This window comes from Brassica napus, chromosome C8 (genome assembly GCF_020379485.1).
Source record: "Brassica napus cultivar Da-Ae chromosome C8, Da-Ae, whole genome shotgun sequence".
In the NCBI taxonomy this organism is placed as follows: domain Eukaryota; kingdom Viridiplantae; phylum Streptophyta; class Magnoliopsida; order Brassicales; family Brassicaceae; genus Brassica; species Brassica napus.
In genome coordinates this window covers 27567108-27588067 of record NC_063451.1, presented here as the reverse complement: position 1 = coordinate 27588067, position 20960 = coordinate 27567108, and the positions used below count along the sequence as shown (strand labels likewise).

The window sequence follows — 20960 nt, the reverse complement described above, 5'->3', positions numbered from 1 at the left end:
GAGAATTAGTGTAGCTTGATAAATAAAAGACCTGACCAAACATGTGGAACATTTAAAAATATCAGTCAACCCAATCTTCAGATCTGAATATCTGATACGTATATTATTGTGCAGTGAAAGGAAATGCTGTAGTCTATATAATCTATAAACTCTGCAACATGTGGAAAATGCGATTAAAAGCTTAGGAAAATCAGATACCACAAATAAACTAATAAAAGTAAACTAAAAAGAAACCGACAGATGGAAAATGATTCATCATAAACCATATGGAGGTATATTCTATTTGATTTCATTGTCCATTAAGAGCCTCCTGAAGAAATCAGCATTTAACAAAGAGGGAAACGGAAAGAAAGACAAAAGTGAATAGATTCAGCACTTGGTAAGAATCTCAGCACCAGTTCTAGTAATCAGAATTGTATGCTCACACTGTGCGGCTACCCCACCATCAGCTGTCAGAGTAGTCCAGTTGTCTGGCCATGTTACACATTCCGTGGTTCCAATCGTCAGAATCGGTTCTGCAACCCCCATATTGTATCCATCAACTTGTTGTTATTATTATAATCATTACAAGCAAAAAAATAAATATGAAAACCATGGCATGGAAGAGGAACAAAACTGACTAACCAATTGTGAAAGTTTGTCCTTCAACCATTTGCCCAGGCCCATCATTTCCTGCAAATTTGGATAGAAGATGAGCCACCAAAGACGACATGCTTGGCACTTACAAATCCAAGTATTGTTTTACATTGTGTTACAATCAAAAGAGCAGTTTTGCTAGGAAAGATATATAACTTACGGTAATGATAAATCAAGGGTTCTGAGTGGAACACTGGTCCTACACCATGCCCAACAAAGCGCTCCACCACGTTGTAGCCGTTCTTTTCAGCATGCTCGCTGTTTGAAACGTTAAACCACCGAGATTGTTTTCTCAAATTATACCCATCTTCACAGTTATATTCATTCCATCAAGAATGGGTATTGGTTACTACCTTATTCGCTTGCCGATTTTCTTGAAGCTTGCTCCATCTTTACAAACGGCTATACCTCTCTCCAAACATTCCTCCGTAACCTTCCAGAACAATAAACAAACAACAATTAGCATACTAAACATAATACATTTATTATGAACAATTCAGAGACAACACTATGAAGAGAGAAAAAAGAAAGCTACCTTTACAAGTCGTTTAAAACCTTCATCTACTTCTCCACAGAAGAAAGTTCTAGATGTATCTCCATGGTAACCCTGTAGCAGTTTCAAATCCCCAAATTTTAATATGATTCAATGTCTCAAGTCTTAATGAATCAAACAGACTGTAACTAAAACTGTCTACAGATAAGTGAAAGAAGCTAAAAAGACTTACATCCAAGTAAACCGTGACATCGATGTTTATTATATCCCCACTCTACAATAAGAAACAACAGTTATTGGTAAACATATAAACTCTTGGACTTGAAGCACAATCCCAAACCTGTAGCTGTCGAGAATCCGGTATCCCATGACACATACACTCGTTAACTGATGTACACACACTTTTAGGGAACCCACCATACCCAAGAGGCGAAGGATAAGCACCAGCTTCAACAATCATGTCATGCACCGCTTTGTCTATTTCATTAGTCGTCACAGATGGCTGCACAACCATAAACCACATACCAAACAACTCAGGACACTATACACACACAAGGAGAGCCTAACAAAAAAAAAAAAATCTTACTTTAACCAAAGTTCCTGCAAAGTTTAGAACACGAGCAGCGAGCTCGCAAGCAGCTCTCATCTTCACAATGCCTTCAGGACCAGGAATCTGGAACTCAGGAGATATATCAGGTAACACGCCAGACTCAACGTAAGGAGGCCTTGGTATGTGATCAGGGACGAGGAGACGAGGGGAGACTCTTCCACGTCGTAACGGTGGGTTTCTCCTAACTTTTGAAGTTTTCTCAAGCTCTCTCATCCTACAAAATGTCAATTATATTAAAAAAAACGGTAAACCGCTCCCCCCCCCGGGAAGAAGAGAATGTTAAATCACAGGTGGTTAGGGATATCTGAGTGTAGTCGGATTCGAACTCAGCTCGCTTAACGACGCTGGAACGCCATGCTACCACTCGACCACTAACGCACGGTTAAATGTCAATTATATTAGCAATCCATCAAGATTTGCAATATCTTTGGATACAAACGAAATGAGAGTTGATTAATAATACCTTCTGATTCTAATGGCTTCCTCTAATCCAGAAACTTTCTTGGCGGAAACGTGGAGTTTTCTCTGAGGATATGAGTTCTTCTGACCTAGAAGAAGATAACGACGAATCTCTTCAATTGTCAACATTCAAATTGGAAGTTTAATCTCTTCCTATAACGTAACTGTTACTTTCTATCGCCAATTCTCTCGGCGAAGAAGCTATAACGAAACGAACAGAGTAACTGACAATGAACAGTGAGAAGATAATGACAAACCGGAGAGCAGCGATAGAGAAGAGGAAGCGAACGGAGCTGCTCCGATGAAGCTCCTCGAGGAGGATACGTACTCGCCGTTGAAAGAAGAACGGAGTTGCAACGACGACGATGGCGAGAAACTGGATAGAAAGACTGTAGACGCCATCTTCGCAACTTCACTGGTAAAACGAACCCTGAGAAATCAAAAACTGTACCGAGTCGATAAATTTTAATATTTTCTTTTGGAAAAAGTTATAAAATGTTTTTGATATTTATTTTGAGAGTACAGACTATTGGGCTAGGCCCATGGGCCTATAATCTATTCTATGTGGGCTACTTACACTGTAGGGACTTTAGATTATGGACAGGACCACAAAACGTTTGGAATTAAATGCACTTCGTCGGTTCAGCTAGGCTTTCACTTAAAGCTAAAATACATTTGAGCAAATGATAGGCTTTTGAAAATATTGAAGCAGATTTTTAACTCAAGTCATGAAGAAGGCTAATTGACAATTTTCCAATGTAAACAAGAGTAAACAAATTTATAGCGTTATTCTTTGGGCAAAAAAAGTCATACATTCACAAACAAAGTATAGAATTTTAGAGAAGTGGTAGATATATAAGAAATAATTATGAATAATTGTGATCTCTTTGAAACAATATGAGCCATAGTGTAACTAGAACAAAACTGAAGATCAGTTTTCAGTTTGAGTAATTCTTATGTATGACATTCTTCCTATAGCCAAAAAATCCTACAAAATGGGTGATTGGTAACAGTGCGAACAAAACTATGATGGATTATATCTTTCATCTCTCTTCACCACCATCTCCATCATCCTATGTTGCGATATTTCTTGGAAAAAAATAATACAAATATTTAGAGTTTTATAGTAAGATTAGTCTGAGTTTATTATCGATTCATAGTCCAAAGCTGAACGAAATTAAGCCAATAAAATTTCATATGATTAAGTACTCATCTTTAAAAATCTCCATCTTCTTCGGTGGAGGTTGATGAGTCTTTAATGGTAAGAAATTGCTCCAAGATAAGCCTACATTCTCGGGTAGTTTGATCCGAACATTTTAATTGTTCATACATATTTTATGTCGCCATCTCCAGTATTTCTCTCTTACATGCCTCAATTCGCTTAATAAACAAAAAAAAAAATCTATATATGCTAGAATTTTCACATATATATTATATTTTTCATTTTATCAAGAAAAGAAAACATTGATCGCAAATCTTGTGTTTCATTGTAATATATATACATATATGTGATACATTTCACTGTATATTCGTATATGTATGTATATTATAAGGAAAAATTGGTTTATGAGGTATAAGCTAAGAGGAAGCTCACGTTGGAAGACATGAACTTTGGGGGTTTCTACTTCAAAAGCTTAATGTATTGCCCACATATCTCCTGTTTTTGGTTGTAATCTATGTTGCTTAGCTTCTTAATCATGATTTAATGGATAGTTGGTTTAGTTTAGAGAGAATGACCAACAGTTGCACATCTGAATGCATGTATATATAAAGCTTCTCAAGGATAACTATTTTGTTAGGATTATTAAAAAGGAAACATAAAGTTGGCGACGAATCATGCGTTTCACAATTTTATATTTTATACACCCTGATGTGTTTGAATATATTTATGTTTACAAACGAATCGTAACCAATTGTCTTGTTATGTTAATAGTAGATTGGGAGTGATGAATATTCGGAAACTTGATTCCAGTTACTTTTATGTAATCTTATTAATTATGTGAAGAATGCACACAACGAATATGGGTGCTTATTAGACGACAAAACCATAAAAGAATATTGAAATGGATGTTAATTCATTTTATGTATAGTCAAATTGGTCCAGAATCTAGCTCATATATAATATGCGGGTGGTGAGTTATGAATTTCTTAATGTTATATTAACTTTGTGTAGACTAATTACAGATTTAATTAGTTTTCATCTCTCGTGTGTGGCTATTGCGTTGCTAGATTACTGACAAGCTTTTACAGTGAATGCATACTATAACTTCAGTGAAAATCATAAATAAAAATTAAAATATGTTACTAATATGATTTGTATATATAATAAGTATATGAATTCAATGAAAATCAACATTTATGATTTTATGAAAGTACATATTAGTACCTACACATGACAACGTCACAGTTGCTAATCCATTGGACCAACGATACTTCAAAAGGATTTTTAGCTTTTTGTAATAATTAAATTTGTATAAACTAATATCAGGGAGGATCGATGTGTTTGACCCGTCTAATCACAATAGTGTAGATTTTCGAAAAGTGGTAGATATATAACCAATAGTTATGAATAACAGTGATCTTCTCTCTCAAACAATATGACCTACATTGAAATTAAAAATAGTGAAGCTGAAGATCAGTTTTCAATTTGATTAATCCTTATATATGACATTCATACAGCCAAATATATAATATTTGATCATTACAAAATAGGTGATTGATTAACAAAACTATGGTGGAATACATGCATTCAAGAAATCAAATTTATTTTATCATATTTTTGTACTGGATACAGTTAAGAGCTGTGTTGCATGGAATCGCCACTCAGGCTCTGATTCCCGACTCCGAACCGGAAGTGGATACGGAAGCGGTGGGAAGCGCAACGGAAACGCGGTTCCCTAAAAACGATGATTGGAAACGTGGAGGAAACATACGTTTCTGATTTGGAAGCGGCAACATGTTAATCGGAAACGTGATCTGTATTTTCAATGGCCGATGGTTTATAAAACAACAACATCCACAATGAAGAAGCTTACGTATCCACGTATTTGTTCTTTTGGTTTAAATTTTTGAGGCTTAACCAATTTCTTTTAGTCATCTAGGTTCAATTTGGTTTTATTTCTCACACAGTATTAGAACTAGAACTAATATTGTAAAATTATATAAACAAAACATTAGATAAAATATATGTAATGTTCTGCACAATATTATTTATTAAATAACTCTGAGTCACTAATAGTATATTTTTAGTTTGGAAGATCTTTTTTTTTAAAAAAAAGACTTTAATTTGGAAGATCTTAATAATAAAGAATTATGCTTGCAAATAGAATTTCTTAGAAAGCTTGCAAATATAGTTTAAAGAACATAAGGGGTGACACATTTAAATTTTTAGAATATTAGGTACTGAAAACTTAGTTTAATAAAAAACATAGTTAATTAATTATGAATATCATTGATGGAGTTTGTGAATATAAACATGAAGATAAAAATTTATATATTTGCTCTTGAACATAATAAATATTTGATCTTGAACATAATAAATTCATATTAAGTTATTCAATATTAATATTTTACATGATTTTAAAAACTATACATAAATTATATATATATAAACGCTTCTAAAACGTATCTGCTTCCTAAATATTTTTAAAAATTCGCTTCTACGTTTCCAAACGTTTCCGCTTCCACGAATCCGCTTCTGATTCCATGCAACGTAGGTTAAGAGTACTTCCTTTCTTTTTGTGGTAATAATCACATTACATACATAATTCATCACACGAATGATTTACCATTAGGATTTTTTTTTTCCTCATTGCTATCATTAATTTTGAAATTAAAATTTCTGGTGTGTAGTAAAGTACTTAATATTTCGACAGGCCAGGAAAAAGAAGTGGCATGCATGATCTAAGCTATAGTTGATAGCTGATACTACTATAGTACTATGTACATTACAAATACTCATACTATGAAGGAAATTAGTGGTCGGTGGTAGCATGCCAAATCTATCTTAATGAAGAAGCCAATACATAGCAACGCTGGAACGCCATGCTACCACCGACCACTAACGCACCGTTAAATGTCACTTATATTAGCAATCAATCAAGATGTGCATATCTTTGAATACAAACAAAATGAGAGTTGATTAATAATACCTTCTGATTCTAATGGCTTCCTCTAATCCAGAAACTTTCTTGGTAGAAACGTGGAGTTTTCTAGGAGGATACGAGTTCTTCTGACCTAGAGAAGATAAGGACGAATCTCTTCAGTTATCAAACATTCAAATTGGAAGTTTAATCTCTTCCTATAACGTTACTGTTACTTTCTATCTCCAATTTTATCTCGGCGAAGAAGCTATAACAAAACGAACAGAGTAAGTGACGATTGTTGACATGAAGCAGAATTAAGCAGCTAGACTTGAGAATTAAGCTGCCAGATTTGAAAATACTTATAAGGTTTTATAAGGTCTTATAAAGGTTTTATAAGGTTTTTTAAGGTTTTATAAATGTTTTATAAGGCTTTATAAGAAGCACCAGACTTGAGTTTAGAAGCAGAAGACCAGACTTGAGAAGCAAAGAAGAAGAAGAGAGAAGGAAACCGTTGAATATATTAAACAATAAATATTTTATTGTATTGTGTACTGAGGCAACTTGCCTTTAAAAGACTTGTATCTAGATCCACAATTTGAATTTTAAGGGAATAGAGTTTCTCTCAGATCTACTTTCTCTCTCTCTCTCTCTCTCTCTCTCTCAGTTCTTCAATGTTCTTCATCTACATCTCTTTATCCTCACATTCTTTCATGGTATCAGAACAAGTAAGCTCGTGAGATTCATTCTTCTCTACTCTATTCTCTTTACTTCCACAAATCTCTGATTTTCCCTTTCTATTTTTGGTAAAGTTCATCCTGTTCTTGAGTTGTTCTTCATTCCCAGAAAAAAAAATGGAAAACTCATACACTGATGTCTTTAAATCCGTGTCTATTCCGGTTACCCTCAAGGGAACCAACTACTTACTGTGGTCTAGACTTGTCAAAACCGCTCTTGGAGGCAGAGGTCTTTGGGAGTATGTTGTTGACGGCAAAGACACCAAGAAGACCATCCTAGGAGAGGATGGTAAAGAAGTTGTTGCTGCGGCTGAAAGAGGTGGAAAGAGAAGTCAGAAGGATCTCATGGTCCTTTCCATCATTCAGAATAGTCTTGAAACCTCTATCTTGGAAGCTTACCCCTACTGTGAAACTTCCAAGGAGCTGTGGGATACTCTCCAGAAGGTATATGGAAATATATCTAATATCAGTAGGGTGTTTGAAGTCAAGAGGGCTATCAACACTCTCAGTCAAGAGGACACTGAATTTTCCAAGCATTTTGGGAAGTTCAGATCGTTGTGGGCCGAGTTAGAGATGCTAAGACCGGCCAGTCTTGATCCGGATGTACTTAATGAGAGAAAGGAGCAAGACAAGGTCTTTGCTTTGTTGTTCACTCTCAACCCGGGTTATAGTGATCTAATCAAACACATTCTAAGAAGTGAGAAGCTTCCATCACTTCAGAAGCTTTGTGCTCAGATTCAAAAGGAGCAAGGCTCAGTGGGACTCTTTGGTGGCAAAGGAGACCTTATCATAGCTAACAAGGCTGAAGGAAATGAGCACAAACATGAGGGCATAGCTAACAAGGGGTATTACAAGCCAGAAGACAAGAAAGTGTGGGTGTGTGACCATTGCAAGAAAAAAGGTCACGGCAAAGACAAATGCTGGATCCTTCACCCACACCTCAAGCCTCAGAAGTTCAGGACACCTTACTCTGATGCAAGGGGGAATTTCTCTGGTGAAATGGGCGAGCCATCTACTCCTCGTCCCATGAACTCGGTTGCGGCTGGAGAAGGGAAGACCTTGGGATTCAGTGGCTGTTCTATCATGAGGACTACCCAAGATGAGACAATCAAGAGGTCTGACCTTGATGCTCTCATCAAAGCCCTCAAGGAGAACTCTGGTAACACACTTGGTTTATCTTTGAATGCCTCTTATAAACTGCCCAATGCTCTTGTTACAACCTTGAATGCATCTGATAGCTTTAAGCCAGTAGTTATAGATTCTGGAGCTTCTCACCACATGATTAGTGATGCTAGGTTAATCAGTAATGTTAAGCCTGCCTTAGGCAATGTTATGATTGCAAATGGCGACAGAATACCAATAAAAGGTGTAGGAAACTTGAAACTATTTGTGAAAGATACTAAAGCATTTTATATGTCATCTTTTGCATCTAATCTATTATCTGTCAAGAAGGTTGCCACTGATCTTAACTGCAAGGTTATTTTTAGTCCTAATGATGTCGTATTTCAGGATATTGAAACTCTTAAGATGATCGGAAAGGGTGTTACTAAAGGGGACTTGTACCTGCTTGAAGACACCACGACTAGATCATGTTTACCTTATGCTTTTAGTTCAATCCCTGTCTTAGAAAATGATGTATTGTGGCATGCCAGGTTAGGCCATCCCCATTCTAGAGCACTGAACCTGTTTTTGCCTAATGTTTATTTCAAAAATGATGGATGTGAAGCATGTATTCTTGGCAAACATTGCAAGACTGTGTTTCCCAAGTCATCTACTATCTATGAAAAATGCTTTGATCTTATACACTTTGATGTCTGGACTGCACCATGCACTTCTAGGGAAAATCATAGATATTTTGTCACCTTCATAGACCAGAAATCTAAATATACATGGCTGACTATGATACCATCTAAAGATAAAATACTATATGCATTTATAAACTTTCAGAGCTACATAACTAATCAGTTCAATGTTAAGATGAAAGTATTCAAGTCAGATAATGGAGGGGAATATACAAGCACATCTTTCAAATCCCACTTGTCCAAGCATGGAATAAGCTATCAAACCAGCTGCCCTTACACTCCACAACAAAATGGTATAGCTGAGAGGAAAAACCGACATCTGATGGAAGTGGCCAGGTCCATGATGTTCTACACCAACATGCCTAAGAGGTTCTGGAGTGATGCAGTCATGACAGCATGCTACCTCATCAACCGAACTCCTACAAGAGTCCTTGATGATGCCACACCTTATGAGGTATTGAACAAAAGAAAACCATCTATTGACCATTTACGGGTATTTGGGTGCTTGTGCTATGTATTACAAACAGGTGATCATAGGAACAAAATTGAGGCCAGAAGCACAAAGGCAGTGTTCATTGGGTATTCTACCACTCAAAAAGGTTACAAGTGCTACTCTCCAGAGACAAGAAAAGTCTTAGTATCCAGAGAGGTCAAGTTTGTGGAATCTAGAGGCTATTATGAGGAGAAGAGTTGGGACAATCTCAAGGATCTATCTCAAGGGGCCTCAGATAGGGCAAACAACCTACAGATTATCATGGAGAGCCTAGGTATCATCATGACACCAAATGAAAGAACTACTGGTTCAGCAAATAGTTTAGATCAAGCCAATGGTATGGATGCGGCTGAAGAGGCTTCTCATCCTAATCCTGAAGGGGGGAATCAAGAGGATTCGTCTACTGGTCAAGAGGAACCACACATAGGTCAAGAGGATCCGCAGACTACTGATCAAGAGCAAGAGGTTCATGATCAGGATGAAAGCCAACAACAAGAGGAATCAGATCAACAAAATGAAGTTGAAGCTGAGATTGTTGGAGAGGTCAGCCGCTTAGGAGAAGCACAAGGGTGAGAAAGCGTCCATCAAATTGGAAGTATTTCAACAGTCAAGCAGTAGCCCATCCCACTCAAGCAACTTGCTCCCTTGCTTACTATCCAAGAGATCATCAAGCCTTCATCACCAATATAGATCAAGAGTATATTCCGAGGACCTATGAGGAGGCAATGGAGATAAAGGAACGAATAGACTCAGTAGATGATGAGGTCAGTGCCATGATCCGAAATGGAACTTGGTTTGAGAGTGAGCTCCCCAAAGGCAAGAAGACTGTCACAAGCATGTTTCTATTCACTATCAAGTACTTGGCTAATGGGCAACCAGAAAGAAAAAAAACTAGACTTGTTGCAAGAGGCTACACTCAAGTCTATGGTGAAGATTACCTTGACACCTTTGCACCAGTAGCTAAGCTTCACACGATACGGATTGTACTCTCATTGGCTGTGAACTTAGAATGAGATCTGTGGCAAATGGATGTCAAGAATGCTTTTCTACAAGGAGAGTTAGAAGATGAGGTCTACATGAGACCACCACCTGGTATGGAACACCTTACCAAACCAGGAAATGTATTGAGGCTGAAGAAAGCCATCTATGGTTTGAAACAATCACCAAGAGCGTGGTACCACAAACTAAGCACCTCACTCAATGGAAGAGGTTTTGTCAAGTTTGAAGCTGATCATACCCTATTCACCCTCACTAGCCAGCAAGGAATCATTGTCATTCTCATCTATGTTGATGACATTATCATCACATGCAGTGACAAAGAAGGGATCATCTCGACCAAAGCGTTCCTTAAGGCTTCATTTGATATCAAGGACTTGAGAGAGCTCAAATACTTCCTAGGGATCGAGATGTGTAGGTCTAAGGAAGGGTTGTTTCTATCTCAAAGGAAATACACCCTTGACTTACTAAATGAGGCTGGAGATCTTGGTGGAAGAGCTGCCAAAACACCTCTAGAGGAAGGATACAAAGTGATGCGTGAGGGGGAGATTGAAGACAAGTCATATGAAGATGTAAAGCATTATAGGAGAATGGTGGGAAAACTCATTTATCTTACCATTACCCGACCAGATGTATGCTTTGCAGTAAACCAAGTAAGCCAACACATGCAAGATCCCAAGGTACACCACTGGAACATGGTTGAGAGGATTCTCAGGTACCTAAGAGAGGCACCAGGCCAAGGAGTATGGATGGGATGCAATAGAAGCACTGAGATTGTTGGGTACTGTGATGCGGATTGGGCAGAAGATCGAGTTGATAGGAGATCAACTACTGGATATTGTACCTTCATTGGAGGCAATTTGGTAACATGGAAGAGCAAGAAGCAGAAGGTGGTGTCTTGTTCAAGTGATGAGGCAGAATATAGAGCTATGAGGAAGCTCACAAATGAGTTGATTTGGATCAAGGGACTTCTTAAGGACTTGGGAATTGAAGTTACAACGCCAATCACGATGCATTGTGATAACCAGGCTGCTATACACATTGCTAGCAACTCAGTCTTCCATGAAAGGACCAAACATATAGAGGTAGATTGCCACAAAGTGAGACAAGCCGTGGAGCAGAAGATCATATTGCCGTGCTACACAAGGAGTGAAGATCAGCTAGCTGATATCTTCACCAAGGCAGCAAGCACTAAGGTATGTGAGTTCATTCATCCAAAATTGGGACTCATAGACCTATCATGTAAATGATCTCTCCTTCATGAAGTGTTCTACTCTTTTTCCTTGACTTGGGTTTTCTCCCAAAGGGTTTTACCTAGTTGAGGTTTTAATGAGGGAATACTTCATGGCTTCCAAGCTTGACTTGTTCCACATGGTCAAGCTTGAGGGGGAGTGTTGACATGAAGCAGAATTAAGCAGCTACACTTGAGAATTAAGCTGCCAGACTTGAAAATACTTATAAGGTTTTATTAGGTTTTATAAAGGTTTTATAAGGCTTTATAAGAAGCATCAGACTTGAGTTTAGAAGCAGAAGACCAGACTTGAGAAGCAAAGAAGAAGAAGAAGAAGAAGAAAGAAGGAGACCGTTGAATATTTTAAACAATAAATATTTTATTGTATTGTGTACTGAGGCAACTTGCCTTTAAAAGACTTGTATCTAGATCCACAATTTGAATTTTAAGGGAATATAGTTTCTCTCAGATCTACTTTCTCTCTCTCTCTCTCTCTCTGTTCTTTAATGTTCTTCATCTACATCTTTTTATCCTCACATTCTTTCAACGATGAACTGTGAGAAGTTAATGATACAAACCCGAGAGCAGCGATAGAGAAGAGGAAGCTGCTCCGATGAAGCTCCTCGACGAAGATACATACTCGCCGTTGAAAGCAGAACAGAGCTGCAAGGAGGAAGATGACGAGAAACTGGATAGAAAACCCGTAGACGTCATCTTCGTAACTTCACTGGTAAAACGAACCCTGAAAAATCGAAAATTGTAACGAGTCGATAAATTTTAATACTTGTTTTTGGAAAAAGTTATAAAATGTTTTTGATATTTATTTTGAGAGTACAGACTATTGGACTAGGCCCATGGGTATAATCTATTCGATGTAGGCTACTTAGACTTTAGGGAGGGATTATTTATAACACGGTTTGCATGGACTTTAAATGTACTTCAGCAGTTGAGCTATAAGAGCATTTCAAAAAAGAATAAGTTTCTAGTATATTTGAAGTTTAAAGGTGAGAAGTAAAACTTCAAACTCAACTTCAAAACTATTTATATTTTATAATATGAACCTTAAATTTGTCATAACTGATTTGAATTCATAAAACTTTTGTAAATAACTAGCACATATATAAATATACTACAACAATATTAATTAATAAAATATTCTATTAAATTATAAAAATTTAAATAAAAATAACTTAATTAATATTAAACTTCAAACAAAATACTATATTATTCCATAAATTGATTTTCGTAATATATGATCTATTAGTGCATTTCGAAGTAAAAATGGCTCTCCCCATTTTTACTTTGTAGATTACGAGCTAAAAGTTTTTGAAATCGGGTGATATTGATACTTGTAAATACATTAGATCAGAACAAGAAAGTAAAAGAGAAACATAAAATATTGTTAAAAGACTAATTTCTTTTCGATGATATTAATACTCATGAATATATTCGATATGAACAATAAAGAATTGTACGAATAAAGACATCAAAAACAACAACAACAACAACAACAACCATCTTCAGTTACACAAAAAAAATTGGAAAATATTTGAAAATTTTGAAGGTTCCGGATCAAACTTACATGACTATTAGTGTTGTTATAGTATTTAAATTTGCATAATAGTTATGTCTTCATGTAATTTTTTATAAAAAAAGTTGTTAAGTTTCTTTTGTATATTATTGTTGTCTAAATCTAATTTAAAATATTTTAAATTTTATTTTTATGTGTAAAATTTACAATCTGTAAACAAAAAATTAAAATATTTATGAGGTATAATTTTTTTAAGGATTAAAACATAAACAAGAAATATTTATGAATCATAAATGTGATGTATGATTGTAGGGACCAAAATGCAAATAAAAATATGAAACTTGAAATTTGAAGTTTTGAGTAGTGAAACTTCAAATATAGAGTTTTGGGGTTCTTTTTTGGAGTGCGAAAAACTTCATATTTGAAGTTATAGAGTATCTTTTGGAGATGCTCTAAGGATAGAGTTTTAGATGTTGAGCTAGGCTTTCACTTAAAAGCTAAAAAACATTTGAGCAAATGATAGCCTTTTGAAAATATTGAAGCAGGTTTTTAACTTAAGTCATGAAGGAGGCTAAGAAACCGTTATACGTTTGTTTTTCTATCCAAGAAGCCTGTACTTTCATTCTCGTGCCACAAGCCGAGAATTTCTTTATTTAGTTGTGCGTGGGTTTAGCAATTTGTTTATATGTTTGACATTGAGTTTTTTTGGGATCTAAATCTATATAATAACTCTTTCAGAATGGAGATGAGAACTATTCGATACCACTATATATCATATCCGAAGTTCTTCGCCCAGAGCTTTTTTTGAATGGAGGGAGATCCAGTTATTTTACAAAAAGTAAGAACTCTTGCTGGCTGCTATAGACTGCATTGTACCAACTCAGATCAAGTAGACTCATAGCGACATTCTTAAACCTGTGAAATTAACGACGCTGCATTTATGTACTTTCAAACTTACTGAACTATCAAGATTTTCATTTATCTGATTATTAAACTCGAAGTCGAAAGTACTGGCCCTGATATCATTTTGTTAAAATTATCATAATTCGTGCGCCAACCGAAGACCAATTAGTTAGTAATTATTATAGTAATCATCACCTAACGCATTCCTTGATTAGTGCATAATGATACATTCTCACTAAACAAATCTCAACATGCATGTATGCCACGTCAAGTACACTTTATAAGAGTCAAATACATGTGTAAAGGGAAAAAATTTTGATGTAATAATCCAGAAATGTTGGATAGTTTAATTTATTTGAACAACAAGTTAACCAAAAACTGAAATGCATAACTTGTACTTCTAGAACCTAGCGAATTGTTGACGAAAAAAAAGAACCTAGCGAATTCTTATCTAGAATATATAGTCAAATACGCACGTGCATATCTTATCGAAGATAAATCTATTTTTAGGGCTAATGTATATTTGTTATGAATCATGAAGTGGATGGTTCATAACCTAGACCATAAAAGTTCAAGACTAGAGTCTAGTGGAGGTTTACATCCAGCCACATGGAAGACCCATTCAACCTTAGTCTTTATGAGTTTGATCATGTCATTATGTAGAGTATCTTTGTAATTAATTCTCCCTTTGACTCCACCTTGTATGAACCACTATATATAGTGGTGTAAGCAATAAGAAATATACAACACATTCTCACAAATCTTCTCTCAAATCTTAACACGTTATCAGCACGAGATTCTCTCCACCTGAGCAATCCCATCCGCAGGCGATCATCTCTTTTCCGGCCATCTCTTCCGGCCCTCAGCCTTGCTCCGCCGGCCAAGTCTATCTCTCTCACGGTTTTCCGGCCAGCTCCTCCACCTCTCTCTCAACCAGCTCATCCGCGGATTAGCTCTCTCTCACAGTGGTCCATTAAGATCAATTTGGTGTTTTCTAAAAGGTAAACTAATCTATCCATAAAATCTAAGAACACCACATATCTGAATCCTGATTATTAGATCTATTTGAATCAAAAAACTTATAAAAATCTATAGATCTAAAATTATCACAAATATTAATCTTGAATCTAAGCTCTATATGAATCTTGATTCTAAAATTATTTGAATCTCTAAAGATCTAAGATTCTCTAAAAACTTATAAAACTTATTAATAATCTAAGATCTATATGAATCTTGTTTCTAAGAACTATTTGAAATTATAAAAGATATTAGAGAAAATCATAAACCCCTTTTAGCTAGCAAGCCTTAAAATCGGTTCCTCTTTCTCCTATTTTGATCCGGCCTTAAATCCAGATTGACTAAAGGATTGAAACGCATAATCTTTGTTTGGCCGTATTACCGGCTGTATAGCCGGATGAATAAGCTGGCCATCAAAATCTTAATCCCATTCGATGTGCTTACCGATCCAAATCGGCCCTTATCCACATCAAAATCTCAAATCTCCTTGTTTGTTTTATAACCGGATATGTATCTTGATGGCCATTATACATATCAATCCCCTAAATCCTTCTTGCTTGGTTTTCTCAACCAGCAAATCCAAAATTCAAAACAATCAAAAACATCATGAGCCATATTCGGCCAGATTCTTTGAAAACCAGTCAAACCAAATAAAATCGAAATAAATCCTAATCAATGCATATCTTTGACCATTGATGTTTTTTTTTGTAACTGATAAAATTTTAAAAACTTTTCTGATTTTTTAAATGCATATTTAATTTTTATAAATGCATATTTGATTTTAATAAATTCATATCTTTGACTAGGTAGTTTTTTAAATATTATAACCTATAGTCTTGATTTAAATTAATATGTCATAAGATAAAATAAATTCTGGTTTGATATCATTTGATCACATTATTGTTTGTCAAAATTTATCTATATCTTAACCGGCCTTGAAATCGGTTCATTATAGTTTGAACAAATGATATAAATTTATCTTGATCTAATACCAACCTTAAAACCGAATTTTGTGATGATTAAATCATATACTGAACACTGATCACATAGTTGCTTGTTAAATTAATCTTGGTCTAAAACCATCCTTGAAGACTGATTTTGTGATGATTGAATTATATACTGATCTTATATGCATACCTGATAGCATCTATTAGATTAGTAAATCATTAGATCAAACTTGAATTATTTTGAACCAACCTTTTTCCATGCATCCGATTGTCATTTTGTTTAAACTGATCATGCATGCTTGCATATCATTGACTATTCTGATCATGGTGCATTTAAATTAAAATTTTATTGATTCATATTGCTTGCATCTAATTGATTCATATTGCTTGCATCTAATTAGATTAAATCAGTTATTTTTAAAGTTAAGCATGTTTGTTTAATTTATAAACATAAACCAGCTTTGAAACCGATTGATTGAAAATATAATTGAATTTGTTCTAGACATATCCAGAAAATCATAAAAAAATTTTGTCTTGGTTTACCCTGTAAAAGGGGGAAGGAATCGATTTTTGCTTTATGATCTTTGAAAACCAAATATCCTCATGCATTTGGAATCACATATAGATTGTTTAATTCCAATGCTTAGTTCTGAACATGCATTCAGCTATTTCTTGATCCATGCATTTGCTTGATTTCATCCATCTTGATTGATCTCATTTAATAAAATGATGATTGATCCTTATTCAAATTCTAAAGGGCCTTAATACCCTATATATATAATCAATCCAATTTGAATTATAATTAAAAGGATTACTAGATGCAATGATCAATTGATCATTCCCATACTAAGATTGCTTAAGCAAATAGATTATATGATTTGGGGAAAAGCCTTATTGAAATCATATACATTGATTTATTCTATTGTTTATATAGGTAATTATCTCCAGAGAGATTTAGGGCAGAGTAATCTGAGGGTTCAAATCTCGACATCTGAATATTTAACGAGTAATTCAAGCACTCAGAATTCTATGTAAGCAATAGAATAAATCAATGTCTATGATTTCAATAAGGCTTTCCCCCAAATCATATAATCTATTTGCTTAAGCAATCTTAGTATGAGAATGATCAATTGATCATTTCATCTAGTAATCCTTTTAATTATAATTTAAATTGGATTGATTATATATATAGGGTATTAAGGCCCTTTAGAATTTGAATAAGGATCAATCATCATTTTATTAAATGAGATCAAGCAAGATGGATGAAATCAAGCAAATGCATGGATCAAGAAATAGCTGAATGCATTTTCAGAACTAAGTATTGGACTTTAAACAATCTATATGTGATTCCTAATGCATGAGGTTATTTGGTTTTAAAGAACATAAAATAAAACTGATTCCTTCCCCCTTTACAGGGTAAACAAAGACAAGGAAAAATTATAATTTTCAGGATATGTCTAAACCAAATTCAATTAGATTTTCAATCAATTTGGTTTCAAGGCGGGTTTATTATTTCAATTAAAGCAAACATGCTTAGTTTAAACAATAACCGATTTAATCTAATTAGATGCAAGCAATATGAATCAATTAGATGCAAGCAATATGAATCAATTAAAATTTAATTTAAATGCACCATTATCAGAATAGTCATTGATATGCAAGCATGCATGATCGGTTTTAACAAAATGACAATCGGATGCATGAAAAAAGGTTGGTTCAAAATAATCAAAGTTTGATCTAATGATTTATTAATCTAATAGATGCTATCAGGTATGCATATAAGATCAGTATATAATTCAATCATAAAAAAATCAGTCTTCAAAGATGGTTTTAGATCAAGATTAATTTAACAAGCAACTATGTGATCAATGTTCAGTATATGATTTCATCATCACAAAATCCGGTTTTAAGGTTGGTATTAGATCAAGATAAATTTATATCATTTGTTCAAACTATAATGAACCGATTTCAAGGCCGGTTAAGATGTAGATAAATTTTGACAAACAATAATGTGATCAAATGATATCAAACCAGAATTTATTTTATCTTATAACATATTAATTTAAATCAAGACTATAGGTTATAATATTTAAAATACTACCTAGTCAAAGATATGCATTTATTAAAATCAAATATGCATTTATAAAAATTAAATATGCATTTATAAAATCAGAAAAGTTTTTAAAATTTTACCAGTTACAAAAACAAACATCAATGGTCAAAGATATGCATTGATTAGGATTTATTTCGATTTTATTTGGTTTGACTGATTTTCAAAGAATCTGGCCGAATATGGCTCGGGATGTTTTTGATTGTTTTGAATTTTGGATTTGCTGGCTGAGAAAACCAAGCAAGAAGGATTTAGGGGATTGATATGTATAATGGCCATCAAGATACATATTTAGATTTAAGGATTTTGATGGTGAGGTTTTTGATGGCCGGCTTATTCATCCTGCTAGAATAGCTGGTGATGCGGATGATCAAAGGGTTTGATTATGGGTTTTGATCCTTTAGACAATCCGGATTTAAGGTCGGATCAAATAGGAGAAAAAAGGAGAGCCGATTTAAAGGCTTATGATTTTATGATTTTCTCTATGATTCAAATAGTTCTTAGAATCAAGATTCATATAGATCTTTAGATGATTAATAAGTTTTATAATTTTTTGTTAGAGATACTTAGATCTTTAGAGATTTATAAGTTTATAGGATTCAAATAATTTTAGAATCAAAATTCATATAGATCTTAGATTCAAGATTAATATTTGAGATAATTTTAGATCTATAGATTTTTATAAGTTTTAGGATTCATATAGACCCAAGATTCAGATATATGATGTTCTTAGATCTTTAGGTTTTGATTTGTTTACCTTTTAAGAAACACCAATTGACTGAATGGACCACCGTGAGAGAGAACACTGGATGATTACTCTGCCATAAATCTCTCTGGAGATAATTACCTAGAATGGGTAAAGAATACTCTTGTTGCCCTGAGATCCAAAGGACTCGGACAATGCATCAATGAGTACAATGATATCATTGATAGTGAAAGGCATAGAGCTATAATGATTATTCGTTATCATCTCACTGAGAAATTAAGAGACATGTATCTCCATGTTGAGGATCATTGTGACCTTTGGTTACAGTTAAGGAAAAGGTTCAAACCGGTATCGTGGCAAAAGGCCAACCATAAATAGGAGATCCTCAGATTCCAGGATTTTGAATCTGTGGACAAATATAATTCTGCTCTGATGGATATTGCTTATAGTCTTGAACTATGTGGTGAAAGGATAACACATTATTCTTTATTATATAAGACCTACTCCACATTCCATCCAAAGGATGCACTGTTGCTACACACGGCTAAGAAATTCACCACTTATAATGACCTTTTGTCATATCTTTTGGCTTCTGAACAAAGAAAGCAGAAAATCAAAGATACCATCAACAGATTTGACAAGCTTCAGAAAAGATACATTGAGCTAAAGAATAATGAGATAAGGCCTCCTATAGCTGATGAAGCTGAAGTTGAGCGCCATATGGCAACACATGCATTGTGAAGGCCATATTATATAATTGTCTTTTGACATTCTCATTTTCATGTTTCCTGAGTTTATGTTTCATGAATTGCTTTGATACTTTGCTTTATACACGACTTTATTAATAAAATAAATTACTTTGAGTTCATCATTATCTTATTCAAACTGTTGTTTGATAAGAAACTATATCTATATGCCTTTATTGTGCCAAGATAAATATGATTGAGGATTAATACCTCAAATCACTTTTCCAAAGAGTTCAAAGAAGCCTTTGACAAATGGCACGACATGCTCTGCCATCCAGGCTCAGTTATAAAATACTCTTGAACTCAACTGGACATTCCTTGAAAGAAAGGAAAAGAAGCTCGACCAAGGCTTTGCCTAAATGGCATTATATTCACCCTATAAGGTCCATTGAATTAAGAAGAAAAAATGGTTTCCAACAATGGACAAAAGGGAATAAGAGTACCTAAATTAAAATCGCCTAAGTGGTCGAGACTACATTTTCTATTGATCTAGTGATCAATATGATATTAGGCAAATAGCCAGGGCAATCATGTTTGATTAACCCACGAAATTTATTACTTAGATGACATTACCATACTTAGCCATTCAGATTATGATGCAAATATTTAAAAGAGCACAAATGTTATCCATAAGATCTCACGTGTGTGCAATATATCTATGCACAAGGGAATTTATTGTCCCAAGCACCACGAATTTGAGTATGTTCATGAGGGAGAGTGAGGACAAATCCCATGATACATGACCATACTAAAATCCGTGAAACATGGTCCACAACCATATTACATATTGGTTGAATTTGATATAAAGACCATTACCTATAAGGTTCAAATTCTAAAAGTCCATATGCTTGGGGACACCATGAATTATAAAAGAATGAACCTGCATCAGGCCATAGTAATTATATCAGGCTATATAAGTGATCATAGATATTTCCACCTCTGACTGATACGGGTCATGAGTCCAGACATATATCATCTTAAGATATTATGAAAGAATCCACCACAAATATATGTGCCATCTAAGATCATGTGATCTTACAATCTCATAAAGAGGATTGGGAATATATGTTGGATATATATTATGAATATACTTTCTCCATAAGTTTAAAAGAAACCTTGAGCCAAAATGGGTGATCTAATTATAGACCAAGGAACAAGGATTACATAAGGTTTATGAATCCGAATATCCAACAATGAAAGGAGAAAAATAATAAGCTGGTATAAAGAATGATAAAGAATGGTATCTACCATCTGGTATCAACCATCAATGTCTTGGCAAAGATCCTCGGACTAGAAAATAATTTATAGACGTCCATATGCTACAATGATAGCAAAATAAAATGCCAGACACATTGACCCGAGAGAAAGAATGACTATGTCATCCCAGCTTAGCACCACACGGTTTTGATGTCTTAAAGACACAACCAAGTTGCTACAAAGTCTATATAAGATAGACCAAAT

At 34.6% G+C, this 20960-nt stretch overlaps 1 protein-coding gene across 1 annotated transcript; it reads right to left on the bottom strand.

The window, feature by feature from the left end:
- Positions 1-239: 239 nt before the first annotated feature.
- LOC106362073 (methionine aminopeptidase 1B, chloroplastic) lies at positions 240-2685 on the bottom strand. The gene is made up of 10 exons (XM_013801890.3): positions 2456-2685; positions 2203-2287; positions 1716-1953; positions 1470-1631; positions 1362-1403; positions 1172-1243; positions 990-1069; positions 797-894; positions 625-672; positions 240-515 (listed from the first exon to the last, which is right to left on the bottom strand). Exons 1-10 carry the CDS (start codon positions 2598-2600, stop codon positions 370-372), a joined length of 1116 nt encoding a protein of 371 aa, XP_013657344.1. The 5' UTR covers positions 2601-2685; the 3' UTR covers positions 240-369.
- Positions 2686-20960: the final 18275 nt, after the last annotated feature.